Source organism: Diuraphis noxia, unplaced genomic scaffold, assembly GCF_037042655.1.
Source record: "Diuraphis noxia isolate RWA-SAM2 unplaced genomic scaffold, SU_Dnox_SAM2 contig0003, whole genome shotgun sequence".
Taxonomy (NCBI): Eukaryota; Metazoa; Arthropoda; class Insecta; order Hemiptera; family Aphididae; genus Diuraphis; species Diuraphis noxia.
This window is the reverse complement of record NW_028301713.1, coordinates 10,034,772-10,055,581: the sequence shown is the minus strand read 5'-3', so window position 1 is coordinate 10,055,581 and position 20,810 is coordinate 10,034,772. Positions and strand designations below refer to the sequence as shown.

At 28.8% G+C, this 20,810-nt stretch overlaps 1 protein-coding gene and 1 long non-coding RNA gene across 2 annotated transcripts; both read left to right on the top strand.

Annotated features, from left to right (window-relative positions):
* Positions 1 to 8: 8 nt before the first annotated feature.
* LOC149056691 (uncharacterized) lies at positions 9 to 4,817 on the top strand. Its single transcript, XR_016190722.1, has 3 exons — positions 9 to 234; positions 2,905 to 3,235; positions 4,706 to 4,817. It is a non-coding gene; the product is annotated as an uncharacterized LOC149056691 (long non-coding RNA).
* A 7,762-nt stretch (positions 4,818 to 12,579) lies between these two features.
* LOC107170242 (uncharacterized) lies at positions 12,580 to 14,803 on the top strand. Its single transcript, XM_015520310.2, has 4 exons — positions 12,580 to 12,745; positions 12,958 to 13,310; positions 13,492 to 13,610; positions 14,557 to 14,803. Exons 1-4 carry the CDS (start codon positions 12,728 to 12,730, stop codon positions 14,694 to 14,696), a joined length of 630 nt encoding a protein of 209 aa, XP_015375796.1. The 5' UTR covers positions 12,580 to 12,727; the 3' UTR covers positions 14,697 to 14,803.
* The last annotated feature ends 6,007 nt before the right edge of the window (positions 14,804 to 20,810 follow it).

Below are 20,810 nucleotides of genomic sequence, written 5' to 3'. Positions count from 1 at the left end.
GTTTTATGGTTAAGTTATACCACAGAACAATAGGTTATACCGGGTATATTGTTTATAACAGGTGATATTATATTATCAAATTTTGGTTTATGGTAGCCGGTATTCGGTAACTATTCTCGTTGTTATATCACGCTATTCGACTATTTGATATTTGATTTGAATTTCTAGTTGAAAAATTAAAGTATTCATTATTCAATTCATATATCCTACCTATAGTCACGAAACAGCGAAAATGTGAGTATGTGACTAAAGTAGCCAGTTTATATTAGGCATAAATGCAGTTTAGTCTTCAAGATGTTTTTAAATTTTTTTTTCAAATACTTATGTGTTTCAACAAGTGTTCTTCACTTGTGGTAATCAGAATTTATGGGTCGTGACTTAGTTTTAAAGTTAACGATCTTCTGTAGGGTACTCTCAGTCATTCATTAATCAGGTTTTTTTAATTTATCAACATTATCAATTTTCAAGTTGGGTTATTTCTGATTCCACCAAAATATTATTTATTGTATTTTTAACTTGAAAACACAATATTGAAGCCTTGAAATGTTTTAACTATAAATTCTAAAAAAAGTGTGATCAAATTTTATTTTAAATTCATCATATTAGTAACCACTCATTTTGAAAAACAAACCGCTCGAGGGCTAAACTGCATTCGTTACATAAAATGTATAAAAAAAATAAATACAGTAAATATAGTATTAGGTACCTATCCAAATTAATGGCAGCATTCAGTAAATCTAGTGATCTTACTCACTCCCATGGTTCCTTCACTTGTAAACGTTCCTCGAACCTATGATATTATGGAAATATTTTATATTATACTGAATTGACTTATTATTAAATTTGAAGATAATAAAATGTTATGTTATTTAGCCCCCATCCGGTAGCATATTTTTGTATTTTAATTTTGAAGTAAGAATTTTTTTAGGTATTTTAAACTTATGAAAAATTAATTTTCACTTTTAAGTGGGGTAAAGAAAGTATGTCAATTTTGTTAGTCAATTTAGATAAATTATTGATCATATTTACGTAAATCGTAATGAAACTCGTGATAAAATATTTTACTTGAAGTATACTTTGGAAGGTTTGTGTTAGCTGATACGATTTGAAATCCTAAAAAACGTTAAATTATGCTTGACTGAAGATAAGCAAAAAAAAAATTAACCAATCAAAAACATATTTCTATCGTGCGTATATCATTTTACATAAGTTTTGTGCTCAGCATATAAATAATTTTACACCTATATATCCTTGGTCAAATTAAATTAAAATTTGTGTACATCATTTTCAAAAATTGTTTCTCAGAATTTAAGGCTAAATATAGCCTGACATATTCAATATAACAACTATAAAAGCAATAAACCAAGATGAAAAATAAGACCCAATAAGAGGTCCTGTTGTCCACTAAAAATCGAAAGTTCTAATGACGATTATATTTAATATTTATCATTGTCAAGTATAACGATTTATGATCTAGCTTTATTATTGCAGGATTGATTCATTGTATAAGTACAAAATAAATCATTTTAACTCCCATCTTATCGTTCAATTGACTTGCGGATAATCTAATAATTGGAATAATATATTAATCGATTAATAATATAACATTTAATATTTTAATGAGCAATTGATTATTTAAAAAAATAAAAATAATCGCACATTCCTGAAACCTAATGAATTAGCGAAGAGTAATTTCAAGTTGCAACCATACATAAATTATTACATCATACATTCATACACAGTAAATCAGAAAGCAGCTTATCTATTTTTTCTTAAACAACACAAACATTCAAAATCTGCTTTTGGTATTTTTTAAAATACTTACTCAAAGACTATTATATTATCATCAAATTCTTGATATTTTATGTTCTATTAAAAGAGTGAACTGTGGAGATACAATAACTTCAGGTTTTCATAAAAAATTGGTTTATTCTTCTGCATATTGTTTGGTGGATTTTATTTTTTTGAAAATATCTATGTATTAAATATAATTTGTATTATATAAATTTTAACGAGTTCCTCTTATATTGAGTTTTTTTTTCAATTGATATTTTAACAGTACAAATATTATATCTCCGATCTCGACACGTGAAAGAGTTCTGAGTTGTAACTACTTGTTTAATATTGAGTACCTACTAAGAATAATAGATCTATAGCATTGTGTTTGAAAAATATGTGGGCTAACTGGGCTAAGGTGTTACTTATAGAATTTTTTTGAAATTTGTTGGTTCCTGTATTTCTTGTGATTCTTAAGAATCTGAATTAGCATTTGGTGACTAATTCAATAATATTTACTGTTTTGATTTTTGTTTCGTTTATCGGGGAAATTAGGTATATAATTTTTTCAAAAAATTGACACTTTAATAAATTATCCACATTAAATTTATTGTTGAAAATATATTATTATTATTTTTTGAGTGACCTTATGTAATGAGTATCTAATGATATATTGACGTTTTTATAAAACATTAAAACACTATATTATTATATTATACGTTTTGCTTTTAAAACACACCGCCTCCAATCATTCAAAATTATGACGTCATAATACTCATCTCCATCATGTCTCTTTTATTATTCTACTCATTATACGTATAGACGTACATAAATATTATCTATACTACCTTTTTCGAAAATGCGTAGGTAATGGTAACGTTATTATGAAAATAATATACAACGAGTTAATAAATCATTAATTAAAATACCCATCATTATGCAGTATAAAAAGAGTAGGGGCTTGATGGTGTCAAATGCCACCTCCCACAAATATTTGACATTTTGTATCTATTAATTTATTCACAGCACAAAAATAATATCTAAATTATTGTTAAAATAAAATTCACATTTCATGTTTTCATTTTTTCGACTGATTTTAATATTTATTTAAGTTTGATTGATTTATAGGTAACAGTACAAGCTATTATGCAAGCATATATTTACCTCCAACACGGAGAAATTTACAAATCGGCAGGCAAAGCATATAGTAGATATAAGCATATAAATTCTATGATTAAAGAAAAAAGAGGCTTTGCGTTTCAATTATAAATGGCTAACTGAAAAATACAGTGATGTATCGTTAACATTGCAAGTATCTACCTATATCTACGTTTTCCAAAAATTGTGGCACGAGAACTGGGAAATCTGCCTTCACGAAAATTAGTATTTGAAGCATTCAAATACACGAAACAATAAAACTGTTGAAAAAAGCTAACGGAATTATGGTTTGATAAACAAGGTTAGTTAGGTTAAGGTAAATAATAATATAATATGATAACTAGTTACTTATATTGTAATTTCAATATGGTATTTGGTATATGATATACGTTTTTTTACAAACATATTATATTTATAGAAAATAGAAATCTTTGGCACAGGCCTCACAGCGAGACAGCTAGTATTTAATAATTCAAAAAAATGTTTATAGATATTTATTAGTTTTTGGATCTTTTTAACATATTTAAAATGCTTTTGATCTGGGTTTTTCTAACCAATATTCGCAAGACCGATTTTCATAAGGCTTTGTTTATTGTTTTTTTTTTTTAACAATAAAAACTTATGGGGTCCAACTATGGGGCGCTGTTAAAATCTCCAACATCCAAAGATTTCAATCAAAACCTCTACGTACAATTCTTAAAGCGCCATTCTTTGTCTCTAATCACACCCTACACTCCGACCTCAAAATTCCGTATGTCTCTGAATTAGCGAAAACACATTATAAGCGTTTCAATAGCTGCCTGGCCCACCATACAAATCCCTTAATCTCTGACCTATCATCTGTTTCTATCCCAGGTAACCCAACTAAAAGATTAAAAAGACAGTGGTGTCGCGACCAGCTAGCCTAACGCCTAAGAGAATATATATACAATAATAACCTAGCCTATAAGAAAATCTTACTCATGTCGTTGTACCTACACTGGGAGGCCTCTACAATCCGTCAAATCTGCAATTTTATATATTATTATTATTATTATTTATCTTAGCTTCTATCATCAATTATTCTTATTGTTCTCCTTTGAAACAGATTGAATAAAACATAATAATAAACACAAAAAAAAAAAAACAATAAAAACAGCAATTGAAACATAATTAAACTCCTGACAACATTTAGTATGCTACTGCATATTTTTTTACTACACTTTACCCAAAAACATTATATCTTAGATTCCTAAATGTTCCTTAAAGTGGAAAAATATCTATTTGCATGTCTTATACTTATTATTAATTATAATAAATACGAATTTGTATAAATATATACAATATATAATAAATATAATTTGTATTTTTTTGACCCTTAAGTGAGCAATGGTTAGACATATTTGAAAATTTTAAATATTTTAGTAATAGTACATAATATGAACTAAGTACGAAGAATACCTACTCAAAGATAATATATTGTTTGACAAAATGCTGTTTCGGAATCACTCGCATAGTCGCATTGTGGGAAGCTGACTCCTAGTCCTCCCAAAAATTCACTTATGACTATATTATCGTGATCGTCAGAACTTCTCTATACTGCAGGTCTGCGTTAGCCGATGTATTATCTTTGTTATATAATGGCACAGTTATACATATACATAATTTGTGTAGGTACCTATATAAGACGGTGTTAGATTATCTACGTTTTTGGTGTTATGGATGACGCGATTTCATTGGTCATTATTTTTATTACAACAGTTATTATTACATTTGTCACATTGCATTGCAGATAAATAAAACCTATTATTATATATTTCTAAATACAATTACGAGCTGTGGTACCAAATCGCCAAAGATTATCTCGAAAAAGAGTAATGTCACGACAAAAACACACTATACCTAAGTAAGTAAAAAAAAAATGTACTTATATTAGTCAGGTATACCTATAATATTAGTTGTACGTTTATAAAAGTTGTGATGTCAATGCCGTAACGCTGTACAGTCGGTTTAAAAAATTAAAAATTACTTTGCACACTTGAATCATGATTTTGAGTTTCCTGCGCTACTTATCTGCTATCCATATATGTATAATGGGTGTTATTATGCACACAGATATAAAAAATTAGGCATATGCCAAAGTAAAAATTTTAATTAGATAACTCTTGAACGATCATTATAAATTATTGTAGTTCATATACTCATAAAAACATTAATATGAGAAACTCATAAACTATTTCTTAATATTATAAGAGAGTATTTACAAACATAAATTATAATATCGACAGGGGTAGCAGAAAGCTGAAGCAAATACAAATTCGTATTTCGTGTAGGTTTGATCGTAAAAGTCAAATATCTATGTAATATTCAGTTTAGGTATAATCCAAATCCTATGTTGTAATTCATCCTTATGAATCCTTTTTTTTTTTACCGAGATATCCGTATTACAACTGTTAACTTTTGTTTCACAATATTTGTGAATTGTGTAGGTATGCCGTTAGGCGATGATGGTACTTACCTATAATACTATAGTAATACTTAATTTGATGTTTGACAGGCGCGGTAGCACCAGATCCGAGTCGTGAAACCGGTTGTAAACTTGTAAATTAACAATTTTTCCATATACAACTGAAATAGAACTAAAAACGATAATTGGTTTTTAGAAGGTGGCTCTTTTTTTAATATTATTGAAATCTACTTTGAAGTTAGTAGGTATCACCTTTGACCTACACGTCACGTAATAATTCAGTCAAATGTGGTTTTGTACGTTGCACACAATTCTTTCAAAAAAAAAAACAATTTGATTTGCATACATTATATTAAGTTAATGCCGCTGTACTATTGTAGCATAAAATGGATAAAAATCAAATGTCAATAACTCACATTACCTCCATATTTTAAGTATTAACAATTGATATATTAAATATTATTTCATATTTTTATATATTACGGATCATTATTATGTCATTATGTTATAAATAGTGGATGAAAAAAAAATGTTCAAGAATATTATTTCCATGGCCGTCGGTTTAAAATTAAGAAAATTTGATATTATAATATATATTGTTTAACATTGATTTGACAAGTTGCATCATAATATAATAATGTTAATACATTAATACATTATCCATCGTATGATATATAGCTTAGGTATAAGCCACAAGGTACATACTAAATACATATATTACGTACTATAACTAACGCATATCCTCGTGAGTCATAAACAGTGTCTAAATAGTAAAAGAAGAAGCATTACCACGTACCTATAAAGTATTACCTGTAAGCTGTAATCTACAAACTTCGATATTTATTTCTGCCAATTATTCTTATTGTTCTTTAGGTACATCTCTTCCAAACATAATTTATGGTAATTATATAATTTGACGTAACGATACATTATAAGATTCACTCGATTTGAGTGTGATTTGAAATAGGTTGAGTAGCATATTATTACTTTTAAGTTTTTTTCTAATTTTTAGTTTCTTTACAACTGTCAAAAATACCTATTATTATTGTATCATTAAATCGTGCAGATGATTATCATGGGTTACATCGTAGGTTATACTCTCATGTATAATAAAGATAAAAGATAAAATATATGTATAAAATATGTATGATCCAAAATATGGTGAAGAATGTTAAGATACATAATTTTTGTACCAATTTTTAGTGTGCCTACTGAAAAAATTTCTAAACTAATTGAGTTATTTTATATGTAGGTATAAATTATAATATTTATACTAGAAAACAATTTTACCATCTACTCAAATAAGTAGGTTTTAATGAACATTTTTTTGAATTCATATATTTGAAGTTTGGAGAATAGAAATATATGTTAATATTACAGCGAGGGACTTCATATTTAAAAAAAGGCATGTTTTTATACGTTAAAAATTTGCCATATAATATGCAAAAATGCTGTTTAAATAGGTATGTTCTTTATTTTATTATTAAAATACCAGAAAAAAACAAAAATTAAAATTATATATATTTATTTTTATTTATCAATCTTTAGTCTTTTAGATTCTGAGCGGAGCGAGGAATGTATTGATTTTACCATGATGTGTGTGTGTGTGTGTGTTTTTTGTGTCTGCAATCATTACGTTTTGAGGCGTTATGAAAATAAAAATAAATTCATAGTTTTTTTTTTTATAAGCATTGAAAAGTTTGAATTTTGAAAAAAATACGTAAAAATCATAAAAATTCGCAAATAACTTCAAGCTAGAAATTTATAAAAGTTTTTCTTTTTAAATCTAAGATTTGAAAATTGTTAATAATTTATAATATATCCTAGACAGATAAACTGTCTCCGCTCAGAATCGTTTTTCGTATACAATAATATAATATCACTGCGGATTCAAATTTAATTCCATCCATTACAGTAACCCACTTGTAACCTGTATGTAACCTACTGTACAGCAGAGCGACATCTACGACTTACACGCTTTTTTAAGCTTGTATTTTGTATTTTTACAAAACATTAAAAAAAGTATTTTAACTATAAATTAATATTTTGTTTATTATTAAATGATTATTAAACTCTACCCTATTGAAAAATTACATGGTGGCTTAAATTGTTTAAATGCAAATTTTCACCAATTATGTACTCATAGAAATTTTATTATATATCATTTATAAAATTCAACCAGAAAAGCCCAATAAATATATTTATACAGTGATTCTTTTATCAAATAAAACTCATAATTTAAAAAAATATTGACTTTTTTCAAAATATTTTTTTACATAGCTTCAATTTGTTAAAAAAACAACGCTTTTATTAAAAAATTATATTTTTAAATATTTTTTATCCTTATCATTTATTTAGTTTTTTACTTTTTTGAATGACAACATAGTTTTTTAATTTCATATTACTAAGCAAAATATTTTTCTAAGTATTTTGATTCATAAAAATCGAATTTAGGACGAGTAGTTTATGAGTTATAAGTATTTAAAGTTTAGACAAGCGGAGTAGTGGACAAACATTTTGTGGGGTAACCCCGTACCACTCCACTCCGCCAATCAAAACTTTAAATACCTATAACTCATAAACTACTAGCGCTAAATTCGAAATTTTAACGTAATAATTAATTAAAAAAATAGCTTTATTAATTTATGAAATTTTAAGTAGGTATAGGTTACCATTTGAAAATCAAAAGTTGATAGTGGTTTACCTAATAAATATAAGGGTGAAAAATATAAAAAAAAATATATTTAGTTTAAAAAAAAAAAAAAATTGAAAAATTGAGTGTTTGATAAATCAATCGCCCTATATATAATATATCCACATGCAATTTTTCAGCGGCGTAGCCAGGATTTTTTTCGGGGGGGGGGGGGCTGATAAATTTTTTACACAGCAGTGCATTAAATACCTATTAGCACGGCCGAAGCTATAGAAAACTAACAAAATAAAGATGACAATTTAAAATTAGTAAAATACAATTTAAGACTTTTTGAGTGAATATTTTAGATCATTGAAATAATTTTTAAATTTTAACATTTCGGGGGGGAGGGCTGCAGCCCCCTCAGCTCTCCCCTTGGCTACGCCACTGCAATTTTTTGATTTTTACTGAAAATTGATTTATTATACTTAAATTCAAAAAGTTATAAAACTATATCTCCATTTATATATTATCGAAATAAGATTCGTTGAAATGATTGATTCCTATATGAGAACGGCTTTTGCTAAAGTATTGATTGAAATTATGATGGACTTGTATGTGTTATATAGTTTAATATTTTAAAAGAGATAATTTTGATTTAAAGTTATTTTTACACATACTACCAAGGTACTAATGTTCAAAAGTTTACATTGCACTTCTAAAGTACCTAAATAGTTTTTATATTATATTTTTATATTTTGTGGATACAAAATGTTGTGTTATTTTTTACACTAAAAATATGTTCTGATGATACTTGGAATTTTTGTTCCAAACGTGGGTAAAATAATCCGGTCTTGGTGGTAGGACTTCACTGGATACCGGGATCAAAGTATATTGATACAAATCATGGTTTATACTATAAAAAAACCTTGAAAAATATTTTTATATTATAGACATTATTAAATGATGGACAGAATAGATGGTACCTACCGCACGTTACTATATGCAGGCATTGTAATTTATTTACCTATATTATATTGTATTATTTTTGTTCATTTAATTATTTATTTTTTCATTTGAAACATTGTATAGAACAGCTAGTGTTTTTTAAGATTTTTGGATTACTGAACACCAAACAATAATATTTTTTCATGTGGATTATTATTAATAATAGCTATAGGCAGTTATAGTTAATAATAGTTATGGGCTATGGTTGTAAACTCTCCTGCAGGTGTTAAACTCCCCCTGGTCTAACTACTTCAGTACTATTACATTTCATTAAAAAAAAATAGTAAATTATATAATAATAAAAATTAACACATTTAGCTGTAATAGGCTATTATAATACAAAATATAAATGAATACAAAATCATAAAATAAATCAAATATACATTTAAATTTCTTTTAAAAAGTTAATTAGAAATAAAAATTTAAAAAAAAAACTCACCACGAGAGTATACACATTTCTTTCAGATAAATATAATATTGACCCGAGATAGTTTACTGGTTTTAAAAATTGAAAGAGTTTACAACCATCCATAAATAACTAATCAAAAAAAAAGGGAAGAAATGTTATAGTTATAAAATTCCTATACGAATTATTCGAGGAACCCCATGCAAGGTTCTACAGGGCAAAGTTAAAAAAACATTGTTTTGATGGGTGTGGAACTTTGGAGCTCTTACAGGTTATTTTGAAAAGAAAAATTCTTCCTGACCCCTCAAAAAAAAAAAAAAAAACATGGATCCGATTTAGCTTTGTCTTTTGACTTAAGATTAACTTTATATTATACAGTAAGCTTTGTCAATTCCCGTGATTTTGAGATGAAAATTCTGGTATAGGAACAATAATTAGAGGAACTAACTATATATTATAATAGTTCTTCATTTTTTTTATCAAAATCATTTAAAGACGACTGAGGTAATTTCTGTGGTCTATGGTAGTCGGTTCAATGAATCACTGTGTACACACTATAGCAAGCTTACTGTATTTAACCTTAATGCGTTTAAATTTATCAACAAATAAAAATACTAAGTCATGATCTATAGTGCATGTATATATATATATATATATTATAATATAATACCTGGTTATATAATTATGTGTCTTAAGTCTTTTAAGTCGAGACATCTGAGGACCTACGCGAACAAACAATGTACAACAATTATAATAAGCGTCGAGCTATTATAATCACTAGTAAATCCCGCTTTTATATAATACTATATAATAGGTAAATCGTAAATACCTATTAAAGGCCCACTAATTACAATAATGCAAGTTAGGGACTTATTATTTCTTACAGCAATATACGTGTACCGCTCCAATGTCATAATCATCTAAATTTCCTGTATTTTGGTTGGTGTAATTTTAGGTAATTTTTGGCGATATGATTTTATGCGAATTAAACATACCTGCGTTTAAGTTGAGTATCTATATACCTACTTCAATACTTGTAGGAATATAGATGATTCGACTGTACCAGCGCATGTATTATATTATTATCATGATATATTATTTCCGATATGCTGTAATAATAATGCACGAATTACAAAGAAAAATTATTAAACAACCATAGAAATAATATAAAATATTCGGATAGCACCTCCGAAAGTCCGAAGTCGCCTGTTTAGCGATATGTTATATAATAATTATATAGGTAGGTAATATTTAATAGGTTTTATAATATTTATGTTCATACTCACCTATTTATAACTAATTGATCGATAGTTGACGTGTTGAGCAAATTTTAATTTTTTAACACGCCAATATAATTATATATTATTTAGATACCATTATTTTAATTATTTAACATTAAATATAATATATGCATTTTTAATTATTGTTAATTTATCTACATTACGTGTGATGTATGTAGGTACCTAGTATTCTGGGTATTTCGAACTTTGTGTGATGCGATTTCGGCAGAGGTTGTACAGAATCCTCTAACAGTTTGAACAAAAAAAAAAAAATTAAAGACGCATTGACTTGAATAAATACATTTAAGAAAAACACAAACAAATAGTTATACATTTTTAAGTCTTCCTACTAAATTAATGTAAATTGTAATCGAATTGTTATCATAAAAAAATATAATATATTCTATATAAAGCCAATGGCCCCTATCGCCGATGCTAAAGATGCATTTAAAAAAAATTAATATTTAAATTGAATATGTGTAATACTAATATAACCCAGATAGTATAGTATCTAAACTTTAAGATAGTAATAATTTTTAAAATCAATCGACAATCATTGTGAACAAATTTACAAATTGCAGCTGTTGGCTAATACTTTGTAAACAAAAGTACATAATTAGGACTTATACTCGTGCAGAGGCGGCATAGGTATCTATTATGTATCTTATATTATAAAACGCTAGTATTACTATAAAAGTTAAAATTAAAATAATTATTTACTTCAAAAAATAAAAAATACTAAATAGTATACTGCAACTAAAATACAAAATATCCATTATACCCTTTAATATTATTTTATAAATATGTAATTTAGTAATTACAGTATTAATACTTATGAATTATTTCAATTATTTAATGAACTATCTCATATTATTATTATTATGTGTTACTTCAAAACCATAATTATTATGTGTTTCGAAAACGTGAATAAATATAGTATATGTTTTGCACGAGTTTTCGAAGACGTTTAAGCAGTATGAATAGTATGATATAATATGTTTAATATAACGTAGGTTTATCGCGTATATACATAACACTGCAGTTGTCTTTACACTTTTGATTGAATAATTCATGAACGGGTTAGTAAATATATACATATATATATATTATTATTATATTTACTCGCGGGTTGGTTTAGTTGGTATATATAATAATATATAATGGATGTATATATTCCATTATACTATAATACATACATATTACATATTTTAATGAAAAATATAAAAATATATACTATATGTATGATATGCATTAAAGAGCGTCAGAACTGCGACGACCTTTATTAATATTATATATGCCCGTAAGGCAAAACAGCTCGGTAACGTAAAAGTTGTGTAGTAGTATATAGTATATATAGGTACCTCCTATGTATATACGAATTACATACACATACATTTATATATATGATATAAATATATATCAATATATATACACCATGATGTGCAGTAGTATATGTATGACATTCTAATGATAGTGGCTTGCCGGCGATCTAACTGCAATTCGTTTTGCAAACCACCTCTTTCACGTATAATACTTATATTCTTCCCACAGTTAAAACAATTAATAAAATTAATACGTGCCCATAACTGGTACATCGTAATATCTATATATGCGCGTATATCGCACGGCGGTGACGGCGATGGGATGGGTATATTATACGAGCTGTATATATGTCTATATTATATACCTAAAAACATCTCAGCTCGATCTCGGTGGTATATTATATTGCTGTTGCTCAATAACAACGAGCGTGCAGCAGGGTTATGTCTCGTTATATTTTGCCGATGATGCAGATCACTGCAGGAGGAGTAGGCAAAACGGGGGAGATTGTAGTGGTCATAAAATGTTTATAAACGACCGTTTCGGCCATCTAAAAATCAGTATTGATCCTACGAGCTCGTCCGACAGACACCATCATCATAATATATTATACCGATATAATACCTATCACAACAACCTTCATCGTCGTATAGACAGTCACAGCAAAAGTTTAAGAGTTTCATTACCTGCAGCAAAAAATCATGTCTGTCTCTAAAGTGGTGAGTTGACGACCTGTCGCGTATACCTATTCTAGATTTTTTCCAACAGTCGTATCTAGCACGACGTCTTCGTCGCGGCTTCTTTTGCGCGTCAGACGAAATGCAACAATAACATACAAGTCCAATATAAACACATCGTATTTTTTGCCGATATAAAAAAACGAGCTCATAAAAATATATTTACGTTTTTTCTCGTTGCCGTCGTCTTGCAGGTTCTGCGTTTCGCCGGAATAACGGCTCTGTTGATGGTGGCGAGCTGCTTTGCGCAGACGGTGCAGCCAGCATCCGTTCAGATCGTCTCCACTTCGCCCGCACCGTCGTTGTTGCCGTCGCCATCTCCTTATTTCAACGGCTTCAGACCGAACGGAGTGTACCCGCAACAGTTCAACGGAGTGTACCCGCAACAGTTCAACGGAGCGTACCCGCAACAGTTCAACGGCGTGCTGCCGCCACAGTTCGCTCAGCGGTTCTACAACAACGGACAAAACCCAGCGTACAACGGGCAGTTCGTGCCGATCTTGCAGCAGTCGTTCGACATCTCTCCGGAGGGCAGTTACACTTTCAGGTGAGCCGCCGTGGTTTTACCGTGTTTTAGACCTAATCAGTAACCTATATTATATATTACCTTGGTACTACATCATGTACCGCGCATAACCACGCTATAGGTACAATAACAGTGTTTTACACGCACATTAAGTTATATAATTAAATTGTAATATACTCGTCATCGGGTGCTCGGCTTACAGTTACCAGTCCGCCGACGGAACTCAGAGACAGGAATCGGGAGGTCTGAGGTATCCGGCCGTACAAGGATACCCGCCAGTGATGGCCGTCCAAGGATCGTACTCCGCTATAACTCCAGAAGGTACCTAACCGCACAATAACATTACAATATTAATAATGCGCTGTAAGCTCGTGTAGTTGCAATTGCGACGAATGACTCGTAACTAAGTTCAATCTCCATCATATTCGATTCGCGGGTCTCATCATTTCCTAATCGCGGGGGATGAGGACGAGTGCAGTCCACCGGAGTTTGTAGGTCACAACCTATGTGCAGAAAGCTATACAATGTACAGCGCAGTCGACCTATATACGCGTAAGATATACAGATACGACTCGGGAGCAATCATCGGATGGAAGTCGTCGATATAATGATAATATTATAGTCGACAGCGATTGATAGGCGGCAGTCTCGAAGATATACAATTATTCGAAATACTTTTACTTCTCGTTTCGTCTGTATACCGCGGTGGTAATATTATAGTAATACGATGGTAGCATTATTTATTTTAAACTATATAACAAACAATATTGTATACAATAGATTAATCACATAAACGCGCGACAATAGAGATGGAGTGCGCATAACACTAACTAAAACATAATAAATATATTATACATGATATATATATATATAATATATAAAAGGTTTTTAGGTACCTATATTACATTCTTATCTATTATGTATCAATATTTGGGTTTGTATAATGATATTATATTATTATATCGGTAAAGTTATTACTAGCCACCGTCGAACGTTAGGTACAATAGGTAACATTATGTGTATAATAAACGCATTAGACGTACAATATAATATTATTATATAATTTCAAAAAATATATTTTTTAAGCTTTCGATAAATCAATCGTCATATTTTTCTCGCGTGAATTGTACAATGCAATCTGTATATATATATATATATTCGACTTAATAATTAACATACTTAAATATGTTTTTATATATTTTGATTGTATACCTACCGTCTTAAATATATATACATAGGTATAATAATAAATTAAAAATTATTTTAGGAATTCCAATTGAAGTTGCATACGTAGCTGATGAAAACGGATATCAACCAACCGGACCTGGAGTCCATCCGGCCATTCAACGAGCAGTAGCCCAACAAGTGGCCCAAGCCAAATTAGAACCACCACAATTCAACAAATAATACTGCTCGTAATGACTCAAATGTAATAATATGATTCCAATCCCGAAATTTGTAAAAACTTTAATTAAAGTCCAATAAAGCGATATGTAAATTGAAAAAAAAATCAATTTGTATGGTTATTTTATTTATAATTCCTAATCAGTACACCTGCAATGTATTGAAATAAACTCGGCAGTAATCATGTTCAAAATATAGTTCCTATATTAAAATATACAAAAAAATAAATTAACTTCAAAAGAAAAAATTTGAAAATTATGGGTACTTATAGTTTTATTATATTTTAATTGATGTGCATCGTGGTGGAGTGAGTCACTCTAATATAATAGCTATAAATCGGTTAATTTTACTCGCATTTCATTTGTTTGAATTTCATTCTGACTTTCGCAATTCACTAATTTTTGTCTTAATATATGGGTAACTTATACATAAATAAATTTGAAAGGTTTGATTCCAATCGGGTAGCAATATTGTCCATGATAAATATATCAATAACTTTTTTATAATCTTGTTTTTACAAAGTGCTATTAGGCTGAACAATTTGTAAATCAAATTGTTGTCAAATATTATAAACAGTAAAAGTATGACATTACAGTGGATTTAGATTTCATAATCTCCATCATATTATGTTAAAGTATTGGTACACAAAAGACTTTAATGCGATGGAAATTATTAACTCATCTCGTTCTACATTACGTCCAACACGGCAACACTATATAATTAAGATTAACCCATAGGATCTTCAATAGCATTATGCGTTAAATGTATGGTCATTAGGTGCTCATTTATAAAGTTTATTTTATTATACGAGCAATTCCAGCATTATATAGACATCTATAACATGATGAATCTGTTTTGTTAAAGCAGAGGTCATGCACTTGTGTGCTGTTATCAGTTCAATAAAATTATGTAAGTTTCACATTATGAGGTATTATATGAATAATTTTAGAGTCCATTTATACGAGTTTTTCTTACAGATGTACATGACATAAGTATATATTTTTAAACTGTAAGTTGTTTGATGTATATCACATAACACTTATATATAATACTCGCTGTAAAATTAAAATCCCACGAGGTTGTCCAAATAATAATCTTAACTTTAAATTTTATAAGAGGCCAATTCACTCTGTTATAGTTTTTGAACTAACGGAGCTAATCGTGGTCTGCTGAGCTCAAAACATGCTATATATGTTGCGTAAGAAGGAGACAATGATGCGAGTATTAATATACGTCCTCTTAAAATCGAAACATTTTTAATGCCATCGTGTCTGTCAAGAAAAAATAATTAGACAACGAAATTTCAAGTTTTAAAAGTCATTAATTGCCGATTTTTAACGTAGGTATTACCCTATAACCTAAAAACTAAGCAATGAAAAATGGATGTGCCACGCCGTACCAAAAATGCTAAACTTTTCTGAAAATAACAGAAAATACCAAGAAAATCACTGAGAAATCGTGAAAATGATTTATTGTAATATTTTATCTACACGTATAGCATAGACGTAAACTTAGCCACTTTTTTCAGAGCCATATTTGAGTATTCCTATAAACGATTAAATTATAAATTATTGTATTTGGAATTAATGCAAATGGAAATCATAAAATTTAACCAAAATATAATATGTGAAAGAAAAAGGTATATTTAGATACAAAACAAAAATTAAAAGCTGGAGAACTCGGTGTGTTATATAATATATTATTATGATTGGATTGTGCCTTATTTTGTCCTCGTCATTGAGTATAGCTCACTGAGACGGGTGTGTTACAATTGAACCTAATGATAAATCAGTGTACCGACAAAAAGCTTACTATACTGATACGAAAAAATGATGGAGACGGATGTTAAAATTATTATTTGAGTATAAATTGCATTAAGAAAGTGTATATTTAATTTAAAAATGTACTGTTAGAAAAATATTATATCATCATGAAAAGTCATTTATTTCTTTTTTGATTATATTATCAGTTAATTCCATAATAATACAAAAAGAAAAACGAACCGTTAAATGAAAAATAAATATAATGAGGCACACACATTTTAATGACACTGTATTACTGCTGCAATAGTCAGGCCGCTCAGACCATGATATAGATCTATTCGATTATGTTATACAATGGTAGAATAGGAACAATAATTGTCACCGGTAAACTAAAATGGTTTGTGGTTACAAATAATAACAATCAATACTAGTGTAGGAATACAAGTAAACTATATTGATGGAATTAGATGATAATAATAATAACAATGAATATAGCAATAGGCAAGTATAAAGCATAATTTATATTACAAACGCCGAACGCCGACAAAACTGTTAAAGCCTCAGCTCTTATTAAAATAAATATATGGTAAGCAAAATTAAGTTGTAAAAATTACCTACTTACTTAACATCGATACCCAAAAAGACAGAGTTCGTTGTTTGTAAATTACAAATGCTTATGAACTTTTTTCATCGTACCTAAGTATATATTAATGTTATTTTATGATGAATTACATGCGACTTGCTATTATTTACTATTAGTTAGAATTTTCGATGTACCTATTACTGTAGCACCAGTGGCCAGTGCAATCTTTTACTAAACGGATACTTTTTTTTTTTAAATTCCATTCTTATCTAAACTTGAATACCTAATGTGACCAATTCATTATTCATTGGGAGGTAACTTTTATTATTTATTTATTAAAAATAATGTTATTTACTATAATTTATTTAAACTTATCAGTGGCGTGCTCAGCTTTTTCGAAAGAAGGGGGATATTCAGTTTTGACTTGTCTACACCCCCTTCCGCTGGATTTATATTTTAATTTACGTTATCCCCCTAAACAACTTAGAATAAACATTTCAATTTTCAACTTTAAACTTCAAACTTTTTAATAAATTTAGACTTTCAAATTGAAATAAATAAATGTTTCCCATTCGTAAATATACTTAATATACATGTAAGTTTAATATATTATTTTAACTATATAGTTTACTATATAATTTTTATTAATTAAAGGAAAATTTCTATTTTTAGGTAAGGAAACGTGTTATCATTATTAAAGACTGTGTCATCATGCTGTAAACATAATCATACAATAATATACCTTATACTGTGCCTTAGTATACTAGACTAGTACCTAGGTCTATGAGTTATACATACTTTATAATAATATGCACGACAAAATAATTGTTTATTTTGTCATGATAATATTATTTTAACATAACTAAAAAATTAAATTAAATTAAAACTAATTATAGGTAGGTACACATTACACACTACATTTTTTTTTCTGAGTAAACCAAAACTATCGAAGAACTATAAAATACGCATAAAAAAAGTTCATAGGGGGGATATGACACCCTCTCACCCCCCCTGTGAGCACACCCCTGAAACTTATGATGAGTATCGTAGATATTACACCCTCAAGCATTTTTACTTAGAAATAAAAATGTTATCAACATGATATTTAAACATAATATTATGTAAATAGATAAGTCAAAAAGAGCCAAAATATTTTTAACATTAAACGATATCTAGAATATTAATTTTCATAATGCTGGTATAAATATTAGGTGAACAAGTCCCAACAATAACTTCTTTATAAATTACAAAAAAAAAAAAAAAAATGTAATCGAATTAAAGTCAAAAACTGAAAGCGTTGTAACTGTTGCGTAAATATGTTCCTGTCTTATTACCACTGTTATTATTATTACTAACCATTTTAGTTTTTTCTTGCAATCGTTATGAAAATTACTGCCATTATTGGGATTCAGAGCTGGAACCATCAAAATTTATTGATGAGAGGGGGGGGGGATGTCATAAGAAATTTCGATTCCAACGATATTAGCTTTAGCATCAGACTTCAAAAATAATTTCTGAAGGTTTGATGTGCCCTGCAGGTACCGCTTATATAGCAAAAATATTTAAAAACGCTGCAAATTATAAAAGTGGGTCACATCAGTCATTTTTATCCTATTGGCCCGTGTTGACTGTTGAACTTACACTTAATATAACATCATAAACTACATAAGTGAACGGCGCGGCATCACGACCCCGCACGTACCACACTAATTCTCAATGGCTCCTTTGAGATCTATTTCTAATTTTGACCCACCTGCGAGGCTACAAAGTACCAGATACCAAACATTTGCCACCTGCAGAAACGATCACGATATAAATGTAGTATAATATTTCTACATGCTCCACCTATATAGTCGCGGCTAGGCTAAGAATTTAAAAATATATACCTACTTATTGGCTATGCCTATTATGTTAAGAGGACGCTACCTACACATCCATTATTGTTGTCTCCGTCTTAAAAGTACAGCATAACATGGTAAATTTATACGCTCAGAAGATCACGTTTAGCTCCGTTAGTTTAAAAATTTGAGTGAATCGACCTATTATGGAACTTGACGTTAAAAACATTATCCGTGTGTTTGTAATTGGGTTTTTTGTTTTTACGATAGTTCAGTTTTGTAGCAAGTTATGCGTGAAGCCCATATATCAGTGATCAGTCAGCACGTTAAAGTTATGAGACAATACATTTATTAGGTATATCATGACTGATTTTTTTGAAGTGAGCATGCGAAGCGAGAAATATAAGTATTACTTAAGAAAAAAATTAGGAGAATAGGAGAATTAAGAGGACATTGCGCGAAAACGTTTCAATGTTTCATAATTGATGAGTTTATTATAAGAAGATTAAGTAAATAAGGCGTTAAATCATCGAAAATATTTTGTTCAAAAAATTTAAAAAAATTTGAATAAAAAAATAATCTATACTGCAGGTACCTGCTTGTAATGAGAATACTGAGTGAAACTGAAATTTAAAAAAATATATAATTTTAAGACTAGTATATATTTTTCATCGATTCTTTTAGAATCAAAATAATAGTTCCCTCGGACCAATCAGTTTAAACTTCTACCTTACAGTGTATTTTAATTTATAAAGATATATTAGTAGTAGGTATGCCCAATATCTATACGTTTACCTATACCTATGGCTGTCTAGGTACTATTAATTATATTGATAAATCATAGCCAGCGATTATTTTCCAATTTATATCATTTTTTTATTAGCCATAATATAATATTACTCTTACTATAATGCTATGACTAATATGTTATCATCGTTATGTTCAACACTTAAAAAACTAATATACATAAACGATAAACATGGTAGGTATACTCGTATACATGTCAGTGTGTTACAACGACTAGAAATAAAAATAATAACACCTACCTACATAATAAACAAATACTAGTAAACAAAAACTTTATAAATTATTATGTACTTATTATTTATAATTTTATAACGTCATTTAATCACCGCCGCCACCACGCTTATTGCATTGTGGTTTTCATTATATGTTAATTTACATTTTAATTTTGAAATGTAAAATAAATTATTCGAGCGATTAAACATAATAACAAAAATAATAAAATATAATATGTATTATGTTATTTGCAACTATTAAATTATATCGTTTTTGCAGTTGTGCCTGTTTCATAAATATATTTTTTAAAACACAAATTAATCGCTTTATGTATTCTTATACATTTTTCATTGACCCTGGGTCAAGTACGGAAACATACTTTTACTTAAGGCGAGGATTCGCCTGTTATTACCGCGTGTAAATAATAATATATACAATTTATCATAAAAAAAACTAACCAGTACCTACTCTGATTTTTTGTGCTATTATGTTATGATGCACATCATAGGTACCTATTCTGACAGCGTATAATTATCTGTCATTTGGTGGCAAGAATACAGTAATGGAAAAACTGCAGGCATTTTGTAAAATAATCATATTATATTTTTATTCGTTAGTTCGTTGTATAGTATTGCATTATATTATATATTTTTTTAACGTTAAAATCGATTGCACTGTAACCGGAGGGTCATTAGTTTCGACACTTGGTAGGTAATTACCTATATTTAAATGTATTTGGACTAAGGAACTTGAGAAAAATCAATATTTTTGTCAGCTCATAAATCACGATTTTCTGTGCTAGCTGTCGAGACTCTATTTGTATGTGTATATAATAGTGATACACAAACTACGGTACGACGTTTCATAATAAGTGAGTTGCATCTAAGTAAAAAGTGAGTACGATTGGAACGAA

Coding starts and splice junctions, on each gene's coding strand:
- LOC107170242 (XM_015520310.2), top strand. Junction 13,311..13,491: donor GAGGGCAGTTACACTTTCAG/GTGAGCCGCCGT, acceptor CTCGGCTTACAG/TTACCAGTCCGCCGACGGAA. Junction 13,611..14,556: donor CTCCGCTATAACTCCAGAAG/GTACCTAACCGC, acceptor AAATTATTTTAG/GAATTCCAATTGAAGTTGCA.